The sequence below is a fragment of the Octopus sinensis genome, linkage group LG5, assembly GCF_006345805.1.
Source record: "Octopus sinensis linkage group LG5, ASM634580v1, whole genome shotgun sequence".
Classification (NCBI taxonomy): Eukaryota; Metazoa; Mollusca; class Cephalopoda; order Octopoda; family Octopodidae; genus Octopus; species Octopus sinensis.
In genome coordinates this window covers 73,233,148-73,250,074 of record NC_043001.1, presented here as the reverse complement: position 1 = coordinate 73,250,074, position 16,927 = coordinate 73,233,148, and the positions used below count along the sequence as shown (strand labels likewise).

Here is a 16,927-nt window from a genome sequence, read left to right as displayed (position 1 = left end):
GATGTAGTGCATTGCAATTACTATTTGTTGTAAGTGCATGGTAAACTGGCGGGAGAGTGTTGTACATGTATGACCAATATAACTGTTGGAGTCTTCAAGTTTACTATTTTCACATTTACAAACAAATTTACAAATCACATTTGTGTTCAGTTCAAAATAATACAATAAGAATATTAAAACTTTGCAACAGGAATGTAAATAGATCTAATGTAGTGAGGGTGCCTAGGACATCTGGATGCTAAACAATATGGTTGACAGTATCTAAAGCTTATACCTTACAGGTTACAGCTTAAGAGGAAAGTAGAGAATTGATGGATCAGAGAGAAGTGAATTTGTTTGGGTAAAATAGGGAGAGAGGAGTTTGGGTAAAATAGGGAAAGTGGAAAAAAATATAGTGGTAGGCAGGGAGGGGTAGGTAAAACACGATGGATGGTCGAAAGAAGACAATGGTAGGTGGAGAGAGTTTGGTTGGGCAATTTCCTTCTCTGTTTCCTTCTCTTAATCCCATCCCACACCCACACCACACCACTTGTTATTGTTTTGTATGTGCAATTCTTACATGCCTCTTATTGTTTCCTTGGCATGTTGACAACAGCCATTATCATCCCATCGGTTGGATGAACAGCTTTCACTGCCTGTGGTCAGGTGCAGTCTTACAAACACATGGATGTGTTTGCCTGTGTTTGTATCCTTAGTGTCTGCGTATATTCATATCTCTATTGTATTCAGACATGCATGTGTGATGTATGTGTGTGGTGTGATATTCGTGCCTCTGTGTGTTCTATTGACCTTAAGCTCTGTTGACATTTCCTAGTTCTTACTGACCTTCCTTCCACTTATGTATTACATATGTTTATATCTCAGAACTTTCAGTATCTGGTGAATTGGCAGAATCATTAGAGCACCAGACAAAATATCTTGCAGGATTTGTTTCAACGTTTTACATTCTGAGTTTAAATCTCATCCCAATACTAACAGGTACTGGGACTGATAAAATTGACTTTTCCTCTCTTCCAAATTCCAGGCCTTGTGCCAATGTTAGAAACCAAGTTGGCTGAGAAAAATGTCTTATAGCTTTTGCTCTGGTTCTTTTGTTTTGCGTTCAAATCCAGCTACAGTTAAGTAATCCTTTCAGGTTCAATAAAATAAAGTAACAGTAAAGTACTGGAGTCAATGTATTCAATTTATCCCTCCCCCTAAATTTGCTGGCATTGTACCAAAATTTGAAACCATTATTATTAATGTTATTATTATTATTATTATAATCATTATTAAAGGCATCGAGTTGGAAGAATCATTAGCACACTAGGCAAAATATTTAGTTGCATTTCATCTGTCTTTATGTTCTGAGTTCAAATTCTGCTGAGGTCGACTCTTGCCTTTCATCCTTTTGGGGTGGATAAATTAAGTACCAGTGAAACACTGGAGTTGACTAGTCCCACCCCCAAATTTCAGGCCTTGTGCTTTTAGTAGAAAGATTATTATTATCATTAAAGGCAGTCAGCTGGCTGAATTGTTAGTGCACCAGGTAAAATGCTTTGTGGCATTTCATCCATCTTTATGTTATGAATTCAAATTCCGCTGAGGTCAACTTTACCTTTCATCTTTTCGGTGTTGATAAACTAAGTACCAGTTGAATACTGAGGTCAATGTAATCGACTTACTCCCCTTACCTGAAATTACTGGAGCAATTTGGAGCAATTATTATTATTATTATTGAGTGAGAGAGCAGCGCATGGCATCAAAGTGATGCTGGGGTACAAATATATGACGCTTAATATACCCATCAGGACCACCTGTCTGATAAGGGTACCAGGCACATGCATCACAACCATATGTGCATGACATGTTGATCTCCTGTCAAGATAAGCAATGCATGACCTTGCAAAGCAGGTGGGAGGGGTTTCAGTTCAAACTTTTTACAGGTTGAATAGCCTATCCTGCTCAAAAGGCAACTGAATAAGGGTTGTTTAAGGATGATGAATGAAACACCCATGTTTCCAGATGTGAATTATTCAAAACCCGAAGAATTCCTCTCAACACATGACTATGATGCTCCCTCATTACTCTTGCTATTGATCAAAGATGCACATACCATCAGCCTTAATCATGCCCAACAGGTTACGGTCAAGCAACTGATAAGTAGATCTGCAGTATTGAGCAGAATATCTGCTGTAGTCCATCTTTCACACCAAGACAAAACATGTACATGATAACACTTCCAATCAATTAAGATCAGAAGCTGTGAGAACAACTGCCTGGTACTGCATCAGGGTATTTGTTATTGTAAATTGAAGATGTGTATACTGTGGATTTGTACTGTCTGTCAAGTCACAACAAGATAGATAGTATATGTGCAGTTCCGAGTAAAGCTGATTTTTTGCAATTTACCAAGATTGTAGGGTAATTCTAAAGTCTCTGTCATTGTCAGTGGCGGCAGAAGAGGAGGAAGTGGCAAGCTGGCTGAATCATTACTGCACTGGAAAAAATGCTTAGCAGTATTTCTTCAGTTTATACATTCTGAGTTCAAATGTGGTCTGGGTTGACTTTGCCTCTTATCCTTTCAGGGTCAATAAAATAAGACTAGTTGAGTGCTGGGGTTGATATAATAGATTATCCCCTTCCCCTCAAATCTCAGGCCTTGTGCCTATAGTAGAAAGGATTATTATTGTTGTTATTATTATTAGGATGGTAGATGATAAATTTCATAATTTATGGGACAAACAACTGTGGTAAAAAGGGATGTAAATATCAGCCTTTTGCATTTAAACCTCATCATATACTGGGGTAAATGTAATCATCTATACTCTCTCATTGCCAAAAATGTCTGTGTGTGTGTGTGGTATAAATAATAGTTAATGAAACAAAGTTTTCATCAGTATTGTATGGTTGTTGTTGGTCTGTTTATTATTTTAATTACTTTGTTGTTATGCTATCAAGTAATTTTTTTTTATTTTTTTTTATTAACCTCTGTTTTTCAAAGTCTTCATTTTCTCAGAATCTTGTCCTTTCTGCATGGGTCTTTATTTTCTTACTATTTTCTTGTTATTCCCAAATCAGTATAATTTGTAGTTGGTCACTTTGATCACATCCAGTTGTGTCAGCTAATCTGATGCCACCTTTGGTGCTCATTTGTCATCATCATCATTGTACTCATCATTATCATCATATCACTTCAACATCTATCCATCTATCTGTCTGTTTAATACCAGTAATAGTAATTATATACATATATAAACTACACTGAAATGATATCCTTTGTGTCCAACTCATTCCCTATATCTAATCATCAGGTACATTATTTTCACTCTCTGCATTTCCTATTCTCTCTCTCACTCTCTCTCTCTCCCTCTCTCTCTCTCTCACCCACTCACTCACTCGCTCTTCTCTCTCTTCTCTTTCTCTTCTTTCTCTCTTTCTCTTTTCTTTCTCTTTTCTCCTCTCTCTCTCTCTCTCACCCACTCACTCGCTCTTCTCTCTCTTCTCTTTCTCTTCTTTCTCTCTCGTTTCTCCTCTCTCTCTCTCTCTCTCTCTCCTCTCTCTCTCTCTATATATATATATATATATATGTATTCACCTCTTCAGCAAGACACCTGCTTCCCTCTTTCTATCATAGTTTCTTATTCCTCCTGTTTATACCTCGCTCAGTGGAGGGTTTTTATCTTGCAGGTACCTAGCCAACCTCACTGGTGCTAGTGCCACATAAAAGAACATCCACTATACTCTGTCAAGTGGTTGGCATTAGGAAGGGCATCCAATTGTAGAAACCATACCAGATCAGACACACAACCTGGCAGAGAGAGCCCTCTGGTTCAGCTGTTCATCTCAAGTACTAGTTGAGCACTGGGGATAGCCTGTTACATTGATCCCAGCTCTCAACTGGTACTTATTTTATGCTAGTATGGTAATAGGGAGATGTTAAATAATGATGATAATGTATGTATGTATGTGTATATATATATATATATATATATATATATAAACTAACAATAGTTGAGATGATCTGTGATACATCATCTTTATAATTATCGTAGTCTGATGTCATTTCATCTGTTTATCACCAACATTTTTTTTTACTAACCTCCAATCTCTATGAAATACACACCCATCACTCCTTCACCTACCTCTCTTTTCTGAACTTTCCAACACTGATACACATCACTTTACTCTCTGCATGCAACACATTTTCTAATCTATATAAATTTAATCACTGCATGCAGTGCACCTTCCAGTCTATAAATTTGATCCTTTGATCATCTTTGTATCTTAAGAGTGGTCTCTTAACATTCTGTGCACCACTGTGCATATATGTGTGTGCGTGCATGTATGTATATATGTGTGTGTGCATGCGTGTGTGTATGTGTATATGTGTGTGTGTGTGTATATATATGTGCGTGCGTGTGTATATATATATGTGTGTGCGTGTGTATATATATATGTGTGTGCGTGTGTATATATATATATGTGTGTGCATGTGTATATATATATATATATATATGTATGTACGTGTATATATATATATATATATATATATATATTAATGATATATTATTATTAATATTAGGAAATCAATATCAAAACTCCCCAGAAAGATATACATGTGTAAAAAATAATTCTTGTATTAAAAACATGTAAATAAATATAAATATGTATAAAAATATATGTAAATATGCATATTCCTTTATTGGCTAAACTGGCAAAGTGGCCATTCAAATATAACAATATATATTCTTTTGGTCATTTATCATTCCTTTGTTGTCATAAAAGAATGCTTTCCATCTCATTCTTTTAAGTAAGCCATTAGTTTTCTGGAGTAATGCTAATAAATATGTGTCTTTGGAAGGAATTGGTATATCTAAGTGAAATTCTTAGATATTGTTTTTCCATGCTTCACAAATTCAGTATTGAGTGCTCTTTATAATATATAGAGCAAAGTGCATAAATCTTTAGTTAAATATATTCAATGAGAATATTATATACTGAATTATTATATAATATTCTCATTGAATATATTTAACTAAACGATGATGATGATGATGATTTATATATATATGTATGTATGTATGTATGTATGTACATATATATGTATGTAGGTACGTATGTATGTATGTATGTACGTATATATATATATATATATATATCTGTAATATAATATGTGACAATTATTTGGTTGCCATAATAAGACTCCGAGTTTCGGATGTCAGGGCGGAAATCTGCTCCAGCATTTCGTCAGTTATCGAGGCAATAAAAAAAAAATGCTATGAAAATGACTGTTAAAGGAAGGGAAATAACTATGTAATTGACTGTTATTGAGACAAAAGAGCTATTAGAATGACCATTAAATAAGGGGAAAAAGCTGAAGAGGAGAAAGTAAAAAGTAAAGAAATAAAAAAGCTCATAGCAATCGTGTATGTGCGCATGTACATACATACACTTGCACATGTGCCTATATGCATATGCTCACTCACACTCGCAAGGATCATAAAAAGAACTTCCTATCTAATCCTAAATGTAGGCATATTAACCCAGCTAAATATTTAAGAAATAAATATTTGAAAATAAGTATCATTTCCTTGGCATTTGAAATCTGAATAAATGTGTAAGATGAAGAAAAACATTGTGCTTGTTATTACAAGAACACTGAACACCAATCATACTGTTGAAGTAAAATGAACAAAGAAAATAGAATGGAGTAATGATAATAATGATCAAAACAAGATATGAAAGAAAGATTAAGAATGCATAATAAATTAATGTGTACACCCCCCCCCCCATACACACACACACATATACATTAGTCAGTACAGGTGAGGTCCAGATTTGTGTCCTCATGTGATTTTTTCTCAAAACTTTCCGTAAAGTATTATTACCTTCCAGCTGACCAGGATCCTTTATTTTTATTCAATTGTATATCTACATGAATTGCCCATATTTCATGGCTATACAACAGACTTAGATATGTTTTGTATTATCTACCTTTTGCCTCTTTTTAAGATTCTTTTTCAGCAAACCCCTATTGTATGTTCACTCTGTCTTTAATTAAATTTCTCATATCATCATTTGAAACTGTTAATACATAAGTGCTTCACAAATGACTGAAACTAAGACAGTGGTTTTATACCAAACATGAAACTAGAATTCATGCAAGATGCGAGAGTCTGTATACAGTTTCTCAACATGCTAGATATGGCAGCCAAAATTCACTCACATCACACCTTACTATCTTTAAAAAGGGGAAGGATATATTAGATGATGTACTGTTTTGGTATGTACTGTGGAATGAAGAACAAGTTGGTCAGAGCTGGAACATCTTTGATCATAGGCTTCTTGATTGGGAATGACCTGGGGCTAAACGATTACAAGAGTGCTTCATTGTGGGTTCCTGACTTTTAATTTCTGTCCTCATTAATTTAGTCTTTCACCTGCTTATAGCACCAATACTTGTTTTATATGATGAAGGTGGCAAGCTGGTAGAACTGTAAGCATGCTGGGTGAAATGCTTAGTAGTATTTTGTCAATCTTTACATTCTGAGTTCAAATTCTGCTGAGGTTGGCTTTTTCTTTCATCCTTCTGGGGTCAATAAAATAAGTATTAGTTGAGCACAGGGGTCAATGTAATTGACTTAACCCATATGTGTGTGTGTGTGTGTGTGTGTATGTATGTTTACTTTTGTTCCCACCACTATTTGCCAACTGATATTGATTTCTTTATGTCTCCCTAACTTACCAGCTCAGCAAAAAGAGAATGATAGGTAAGTATCAGGCTTAAAAATAAGTACTGGGGAAAATTTGTTTACCTAAACCCTTCAAGATGGTGCCCCAGTACAGCTGTTTTCTTTAACTCTTCTTTTCTGGTCTCAATATCAATATTTATTGGTGTGTAGAGCAGATATTTTGGTGTTGTTCCCAGTAATTCTATGACATTATGGGTTACTTCCACTCCTGTCTCTCCCACGATTTCCCTTGTTCTCTGGGATCAGATTCTCCAAAATCTTGTTTTTAATTCTTGTTCTTTTTTAAACTCTACTGCCATATATGGTGAAGTAATATCTAGGATGTAGGATCTTACAATAATGGTTTCTGACTTAGGCACAAGAGTAGCAGTTATGAGGACTGGGGTTCATTGATACCATTGACCCCAGTATTAATCTGGAGGGATGAAAGTCAAAGTTGACTTCAGCAGGATTTGAACTCAGAATGTGAGGAACTAAATCTGCAAAGTATTTTGTCTGATGCTCTGATGAATTGGCTGGTTTGCTGCCTTTACACTGCAATAATAATAGTTGTTTCTAGCAGAGGTACATGATCTGAAACTTGAAGGTGGGGCTTAGTCAATATTGTTAATCTCAGTACATGACTGGCACCTTATTTCATCAACATCAAAAGCACAGCTGATCTCAGAAAGATTTGAACTCAGAATGTAATGAGCTGGAACAAAAACCACAAAGTATTTTATATAGTACTTTAATGATTCTGTCAATCCACTGCCCTACTACCCTACAATAATAATGATATTTACTGATGTCATGTAACTGGCATCTGTGCTGGTGGCACATAAAAAACATCTTTTGAGTGTTGGGCCTCATGGAGGCAATGACAAATGACCAAGACAAATGAAATGTCAAGCCAAGTGAAATCATTATCATGGTAGATACTGGTGTCATGGAACTGGTACCCATATGCACTCATATATGCACCCATTACACTCTTGAAGTGGTTGGTTTTAGGAAGGGCATCCAGCTGTAGAAACCATGCCAAATCAGACTGGAGCCTGGTGCAGCCCCTCTGCTTACCAGTCGTGGTCAAACTGTCCAACCCATGCCAGCATGGACAATGGATGATGATGATGATGAAACCATGAAATACATGGTTGTTTAACACACAAAAGTACCATAACATCTTACAGCAATCATATCCAATAGTAGTTTCTGGAAAAGTGTTACTCTCTCCTCACACTCTTATAAACTTCCACCCTCTCCTTCCCCTACCTGATCCACTGTCTGTTTTCTCTCTTGCTCCTTGAAGCTTTGCTCTGGCTCTCTATCACTGCCAATGCAAAGTTGTGATGTAGCTTTTCTATAGCCAGACACCCATGCTTGTTCCTCTTTCATACTTTAACCCTGAACGCCTGGCGTAAAGCCACTGTTCTTCCTTCTCAAATGTTCTCTCCTCTTAGTCAAGGGTTCTTTTTCCTTTTCCTGTTCTTTTCCTGTCCTGCTAGTTACTTGGTGTCCTCACTAGTGCTGCTGGTGTGAAGACATATCCAGTACATCCTGTAAAGTGGTTAGGGTCAGGAAAAGCATCCAGTTGTAGAAACCATGCCAAAGCTGATTGGAACTTGATGCTGCCCTGTGACTTGCTGGATTCTGTCAAACTCTACCAGTATGGAAACTGACAACAAATGATTTTTATGGTGATGATGATGTTCATGTCATTTATCATTTAAGTCCAAATTTTGTCCTAATCTCTCAGTGTATCATTTCTTTCAACCCAACAGTATTTTACATTGTATTCTTTTCCTGCCACCATCCTACATGTATACTCTACATGGCTGATACTTTCATATACTTCTAAATCTGCTACATTACACATTGTCTTTGTCTTCAGGCTCTCTGACATCAATAAAATTAGTAGTAGTAATATACTGGTATTGGTTTATTTGACAGAGGTTCTTGTAAGCTGTGACATAGGCGTAGGAGTGGCTGTGTGGTAAGTAGCTTACTTACCAACCACATGGTTCCGGGTTCAGTCCCACTGCATGGCACCTTGGGCAAGTGTCTTCTACTATAGCCTCGGGCCGACCAAAGCCTTGTGAGTGGATTTGGTAGACGGAAACTGAAAGAAGCCTATCGTATATATGTATATATATATATATATATATGTGTGTATGTTTGTGTGTTGTGTTTGTCCCCTCCAACATCGCTTGACAACCGATGCTGGTGTGTTTACGTCCCTGTAACTTAGCAGTTCGGCAAAAGAGACCGATAGAATAAGTCCTAGGCTTACAAAGAATAAGTCCTGGGGTCGATTTCCTCAACTAAAGGCAGTGCTCCAGCATGGCCGCAGTCAAATGACTGAAACAAGTAAATGAGATACTAGGCACAGAGAGTTTCCTTATCAAAGCACATCTGAAGTGGGTTGGCCATGTGGCATGCAGGGAAGACACCCGATTACTTAGGGCCTTCTTCTATCATCAGTTTAGCTCTGGTGTTAGTCACCAAGTTCATCCAATGCTTTATGAAAATACTCTAAAGACCTACTTTAGTTGCTGGCCTTGTACTAAAATTTGAAACCATTATTGATAGAAGTAGCTCCCCTGACTCTGCTACAACTCTGCTACAAGTCAGAAGGTCATAGACCTTTCATTAGTAATTTGTTGAAACAACTCAACTTGGTTTTCAGAATTGTACTGTATATTACTGTTTTCTATTATTTACCATCTTTAATTTTTCAGCGGATGTCACTACTGTCAGGCTTCATACTTCAAGTAAACTCCGTTCTTAAAATAGAACCAGTTCCTATAGAGTTGCCAAAGACCGATTCCAAGGGAAAGGAAACTCTATGTATTGAAGCACCATCAATCTACAGTGGCTTAACTAATCTTCAGTTCCGTTTGTTGTCATTTGATCTCCTTCAAGGACAGGTAAGTATCTTCATTATTACCAAATTTAGATAAAAGAATCTTTCTTCAAAAAGATTTTATTACAGGTACAAATATATGTGTGTGTAGTTAAGAACTTTGTTTCTCAACTACAAGGTTTTGGATTCAGTTTCACTGCGTAGTAACTTGGGCAGGTGTCTTCCTCTATAGCCTCAGGCTGACCTAAGCCTTATGAGTGGATTTGGAAGATGAAAACTGAAAGAAGCCTATCATACATATGTATGTGCATGGGTGTGTGTCTATTTTACTGTCTTCTTGCCTTGATATTGTGTGTTAGTTGAACTTAGTGTCACCACTGTATTTTCCCTCTTTTTACATATATAGATGATTTATATTCAGTTTTTAATTTAGTTTCAGCTCACTTGTTATTATGGTCAGTTGTGTTTTCATTCGATTGGTTCCTGTTATTTTGAATACTAATAATGCCCTGTCCCATCAGCTTTAAACATATATTCATTGAGTGGCTAAATAATTTTCCCTGCACCCATTTATAGATATTTGTAAACTGTAGTATTCTAAATAATCATGACTGTGATTATTCGTTACATGAAACTCTAACTAACAATATGTAAAGTCTTCACCACTATCTCTTCCCCTTTACTTCCCATACTGATATTCCGCATTAAGCCGCACCTCCACTCCTGTGAAGATGCGTGGCTCAGTGATTTCAGTGTCAGGTTCACAATCATGAGGTAGTGAGTTCGATTCTCAGACTGGCTTGTTCTTGAGCAAGGCACTTTATTTCACATTGCTCTAGTTCATTCAGCTGTAGAAATGAGTTGCAACATCACTGGTGCCAAGCTGTATCAGCCTTTGCCTTTCCCTTGGATAACATCAGTGGCATGGAGAGGGGAGGATGGTATGTAGGGGCAACTGCTGATCTTCCATAAAACGTTGCCCTGACTTGTGCTTTGGAGGGTAACTTTCTAGGTGCAATCCCATGGTCATTCATGACCATAGGGGGTCCTTATAACCACTTCTATCCCTATCTCTAATGTCTGTTACTCTTTCCTCACATTCTTGTAAAACTATCCCCTCTATTCCCATTTGATCCACTGTCTGTAATCTCTTGTGCTCTTTGAAAGTTTGCTCTGACACCCTATCACTACTGTCTACACACACACACACACCCTTATATAATATGAGGTAGCCATGCATTTTCTCTAGAGCGAAACACTTTTGTTTGTCCCTTTATCATTTCTTGGTGTTTATATAAAATGATGAAATCAATACTAACATTTATTACCTCTAAATAAAACAAATTACTCATTTGTTGAACTCTTCTCATAACTATTTTGTCATTTCCTCATCCTCCACCTGTCTCTCTCCAATTTATTTGGCAAATATATTTCACATAAAAATCTTAAACATTGAGAATTTTTACATTGTTTAATTTTACAGGAAAAACTTTTAAAAGACCACCTAATTATCCGTCTACCAAGCAAAGCACAGCCACCATCACCTAACCTACTTTTCCATATTCATGGTGGAGGGTTTGTTGCTCAGTCTTCAAAGTCCCATGAGGTAAGATTATTTTTTTTAACTTACTCTATGTGCACTTCCATTTTCTGTATTGTTTCTGTGAGGTCCTTCTCACTGTTAACCCTTTGTTAAATGTGAAAGTTGAAACAATGATTTTGATGTAGCTGTCTTTTTTGTTTCCATGGAGATTTCTGTTGTTTTCATCATTTTGGGTTTTAGTTTTTTTCTTTGTGTTTTTGTTAAGTCATGTTTATTTCTTTGTTTTTGTCGTTTGTCTGTAAATATTTTCTTTGTGTTTGGAGAACTCTTTAAACCTTTTGAAACCAAACTATCTTTTAAGTTTACCCTTGCTTTTAAATAAATAAGTAAATATTAAATAGATGAATTCCTTAGTTAAACAGTATTTCCCAACACAAAGATATCACAAACCCTGTAATGCTCATAACATTAAGGTTAGCTATGCACTCTCTCTCATGCATACAGAGAGGGAGAGGGAGAGATTCCGTATCTTACTTTGTAATAGCTGAAATCCTACCAAACTGCTCACCAGGAGAAACACGTCTCCCAAAGGCTGTTGGCTATAGAGCTATTTTCACTCTATCCAGTGACACTTCACAGGTGTAACAGCCAGTGTTTTCAAGATAAGATTTATGCAACATATGCACTCTGTCTAGAGTACAGGGAAGATTTAACTTCCCTGACCTGACTCATCTGTAGACTGCAGGATCAAGGAAACAACTTTCCCAACATTAAATGGAGCATCATTGCTTTCCTGCTTTAGAGTATTCTAAATTGAAATCCTCCATCAAAATTTTATGTTACTTTAAGTTCTAGACACTAGTTTCATAATGATAGGGTTACTTCACTAAACTCTTCATTATTTTCAAAATCAACTGAAACAAAGACAATGTAAACCAACAAAAACATGGTAAGAAAAGGGTTAGATATGTGTGGTCATTTCTCTTGTGTTTTTTTTTTAATGCAGGTTTATGTGTGTGTTGTGGTGCTTTTGTTGGTTCATATTATGTTATCTATTGGTTATTTTATTTTAAATTCAAGGAGTTGTCCTATTTCTATTGTTTTTCTAATGTACATTGTAAAGTGCAATACCTTTGCTTATGTATTTGGATTTTACTTGCTTATTTCTTCTTTAGAACATGTACATTTCTTTTATATGTGAGTCAGATATATTACTGCACATTAGAAAATTAAAACCTCAAATATGTTGTGCATTGGCCCAATGTCCTTTATCCTCCCTTTCGTTATCAATATTGTTGTTGTTAATTTATTCTTACTGATCTTTCTAGGTTTACCTCCGTCAATGGGCTCATGACCTCAAAGTGCCAATTGTGTCTGTAGATTATTCTCTGGCACCAGAAAACCCATTTCCACGAGCTTTAGAAGAATGTTTTTATCTTTATGCTTGGGTTTTGAAAAATCCTGAACAAGTTGGTATGTATAAAAATAGAAATTTTGCTACAATTAAAGTTTTTAGTTTTAAAAATTATACATTACATTGAAAACTAATGTTGGATTTACTTTACATCTAACACTGATAAATTATTTACCTTATGTTTAAGACTGGTCTTATTTACATTACATTAACCCTTTTACTGTGGATCCACTTGAAATTCACCATGGGAAACAGTTTTATATAACAATCTATCTTTTGTTGAGGAATGTCATGTTTGAAATTATTTTTTGTTCAGATATGTCAAGTTTATCGAGGCAAGGTGACTTTCCAGAAAATACTGATTCTATTTTTTGGGTAGATATTTAACATCATTATTGGAAATAAGCATGAAATTTATTTCATAGTTAAAAGGTTAAAGACTCGGCTCCACATTATGCAAAATTTTGGAGGTGCATTTGAGCTACTACTTCTTCAGATGAAAATTTGAAGATGGCTTTTAACACTACAATCCCAGATAATTATATTCATGCTAATACTGAGAGAGAATTTATGCTTATGTTTTGGTAGTTGATGACCTGTTAGTGATGTGAGATAGTAATAGTGATGAGAGGAATGTAGCAATGTAAGTGGTCTGGTGGTGTCTGGATACATATCATTTTATGTTTCATGTGTAGCTGTGTATGGTATATAATATATATATATATATATATATATATATATATATATATATATATATATTATCATCATCATCATCATCGATTAACGTCTGCTTTCCATGCTAGCATGTGTTGGACGATATGTGTGTGTGTGTGTTTATTAATCTTTATGTGATATATAAATATGAATGAAAGACAGAGAGAGAGAGAGAAAACAGTTTATGGTTGAATATGGTATAAATTGTAGCTGGATACTGCTGAGCCATGATGATGGAACATTATCATCATTCATTGTGGACCACCAGTACCCATCTAGAAATACAGCACACAACAACTTTGCATGATATGTTAATGGGTGCAGAGCAAAGCAGAAATGTAGAAAGAATAAAAATGGAAAATAATTTCATTATGAACAAGTGGAGATTGTTTACTCTTTAATTGTGCATGAGCTAGCTATCACTAAGGTGGTCTTTACAGAATATCAATGACCAATAGTGTGAAGTTCATTAATAGGATGTTTATGTAGTGACAACAATAGGTTTGATCAGTATTCCTGTTGATGGATACTGTAGTATAAGATTTTCAGACAGTGGACATGAATTAGACTAAGAACAGTAATAAGCAAGTGAAGAACAAATATATAGTGTGTGTGTGTTTGGGCAAAAAATGACCATCCTGAAATACAACAATATTTGTTTCAACACACAACTTCACTTCAGGAATCTTGCAACTCAAATTCATAAATGTAAAGTAGTATATACAGTTTCTCATGAATACAGAGTTTGGCAGTCATGAGCTCTTGGGCAGATGAAAAAGATACTGTCAAAGATGCTCCATATGATGTTGGAAAAGTTGGTTCCTTGATCGAGGAGTTTCCAGTTGAGCTAGGACAGGGAGGTTAAGTTTCCTTATCTCTACCCTAGAAGGAGTGCATATATTGTGTAAATCATTTCTTGAAATCATTGGCTGTTATACATGTCAAGTACCTTGTAATATCATTGGATACTGTAAAGATAGCTTGTATAGCACACAGTGTTTGAGAGACACATTTCTCCTGATTTCAGTGTAAGGTATAGGATGGACTGTGTGTGTGTGTATCTTCACATAGCTAACATTAATGTTATGGGAATTACAGAATTCATGATACTTACGTATGCTTGGGAAATGTTGTTTCATTAGGAAAGGGAAATTTCTAGGTTAGTGGATACATCAAGAGTGCATGGAGGATTGAACCAGATCACCTTTCTCTTTTTAACTCACAGGGGTAGGGACCTTAATTTATGAGTAAAGCCACTTCTTACTTGTGCCTTGTTGTAGGTCTTTCTATTGATGCTTGTGACTAAGTTTCTAATTACAGCTGATGGTGACTGATTTGAGTTTCTATAGATGTAAGCAGTTTCATTATTACATTTTCTGTAGGGATAATATTTACATGTCCAGAGGTCTAGGATGGCATCTAAGAAGTTGACATTGGATAAGTTGGTGGAAACAACCATACTCAGGCCATTTTCTCATGTTTGTAAAGACACACACATATATGTATATATATTTTACTATTGTGTTATCTATTTTCCTAGGTTGGACTGGAGAAAGAATCTGCTTTACTGGTGACAGTGCTGGTGGAAATCTGGTATTGGCGGTGACACTGCGTGCCATTGACTCTAATATTCGTATCCCAGATGGAATCCTAGCTGTGTACACATCAGCATTAATCAGTATAGTTCCATCTCCATCTCGTCTACTTAGTGTTATGGATCCATTGCTACCTGTTGGTGTCATGCTCAAATGTTTAGATGGTAAGAAATACTATGAAATACTTAATAGATTTGTATTTGCTTTAGTTGTTTTTTGATTATTAATTTCCTTAGTTTAAACATCTTTCCATAACTGGTAAGCCTTAACAGATTAAGGAAGGTATAAAGCAATCCTTATGTATGTGTGTGTGTGTGTGAGTGTGTGTGTCTATATATATATATAGGTGGAGGTGTGGCAATACGGTTAAAGAATTTGGTTCCAAAACACATGGTTTCAGGTTCAGTCCTACTGTGTTGATATTTTGGTGCCACACACTAGCACTGAAAGCATGATCAAAGCCTTGTGAAAAGATTTGGTTGACAGAAGCTGAAAGAATCCCATAATAGATGTGTCCCATAAAGCTAGGGATATAGAAACACTGTCCTGTAGAACTGAGGCCATAATAGCCTGAAGAGTGAAACCTGTCAAAACATTGTGCCCCATAGAAACACTATGACCTGTAGAACAAAGGCTACAAAGCTTTGATCCAAACAACTAAGGTGATAGAAACTGTAACCCATAGAGTTCAGACTATAAAACAGTATATCCCATAGAGCTAAAACTTAAGAACATGTATCCCTTTGTGCTGAGTCTCATTGGACTAAAGCTGTAGGAGATCTTGATCCATAGAGCTAAGGTTATAGAGACAATGTATCTTATAGAACTGGAGTCATAGAACACTGTGTTCTGTAGAGCTAAGCCTATAGAAAAATTTATCTCTTAGAACTAATGCTATGAAAACCGTGTCCCATAGAGCTCAGGCAACAGAAAAACTTACTCAGAAGAGCTAAGGCTATACAAAAATTGTCTTGTAGAATTACAAAGAACACTGTATCCCATAGGGCTAAGCCTGTATAATACTGTGTCCTGTAGACTAAAGAAACACTGTGTTTCATAGGCCTAAGGATAAAGAAATTGCATCAGAGGACTAAGGCTGCAGAACACTTCCCCATAGAGCTGTGGGTATAGAAGCTATGTCCTATAGAGCTAAAATGATAACAAAACTGTTCCATAGACCTAAGGCTTTAGAACAGTGTGTCCTGTAGAACTAACTGTCTGTTGTATATTGCAAAGGCCATACAAACTAAGGCTATAGATATAGTGATGCATGAATGTTCTTTAGTAACAACACTATCATTAATAAAAATTTTAATATTTTTCAGCCTACATTGGAACAAGTACTGTGTCTAGTGACTATTGCAACCAACCAGTTCTGGAAGAAGACTGTGAAACTCCTTCAACAGAGAAAGATGAGGATTCTTTGGACAATTCTAGAAAAATCAAAGATGTTAGCAATTACGATTGTGAAACTTCTGAATCTTTATCTTCAGATTTGACTGAATTCTTTTCTCCTGATGACAGTGATGATGATGATGAGGATGATGGTGGTGGTGGTGGCGGTGATGATCAAAAGACAAATTCACATCTCCCTAAACAGTATTTACCTCATGAATCTTACTATATTCCTGGGGCTGACTTACCTCTTTCATCTGCTTCATCTCCTGGTCATGTGCCTCATCCTGATGGTCATTTACCCCGCAGCCTTTCTACTCCAGTATTCAACAAAACTGAAAATGTTCTTCGACCCCCACATCATTCTTCCTTTGATTCTTCTAATGTACAATCAGCCATGGAACGGTTCCTCAAGCTGACCCTCATCCAAAATCCCTTAGTCTCCCCTATATATGCCACGGACAAACAGCTCCAAATGTTCCCTGAGGTCAGCTTAGTGGTAAGTACAACCAAAACTTTTTATAAAAGTGTCTTTCTCTTTATATATATATATATATATATAAATATATCTTTATATATAAAACTGAAGTTGTGTGTGTGAGAGTCTGTCTCCTCCGATTTAGATTCCTAACTACTCCCACATTTTGCGGTGCAGTTTAACCAAAAGTGCGTATCTTATAGTCGTGA

The 16,927-nt window shown here is 36.0% G+C and overlaps 1 protein-coding gene across 3 annotated transcripts in view; it reads left to right on the top strand.

The window, feature by feature from the left end:
- LOC115211786 (hormone-sensitive lipase) overlaps positions 1–16,927 on the top strand; it is a 76,388-nt gene that overhangs the window by 53,403 nt on the left and 6,058 nt on the right. For all 3 annotated transcript variants that reach the window (XM_036502740.1, XM_029780470.2, XM_029780472.2), the window contains 5 exons: positions 9,455–9,643; positions 11,063–11,185; positions 12,451–12,595; positions 14,791–15,009; positions 16,171–16,739. In XM_036502740.1, the coding sequence (XP_036358633.1) occupies positions 9,455–9,643; positions 11,063–11,185; positions 12,451–12,595; positions 14,791–15,009; positions 16,171–16,739 (1,245 nt within the window). The remainder of the gene's footprint in view (positions 1–9,454; positions 9,644–11,062; positions 11,186–12,450; positions 12,596–14,790; positions 15,010–16,170; positions 16,740–16,927) is intronic.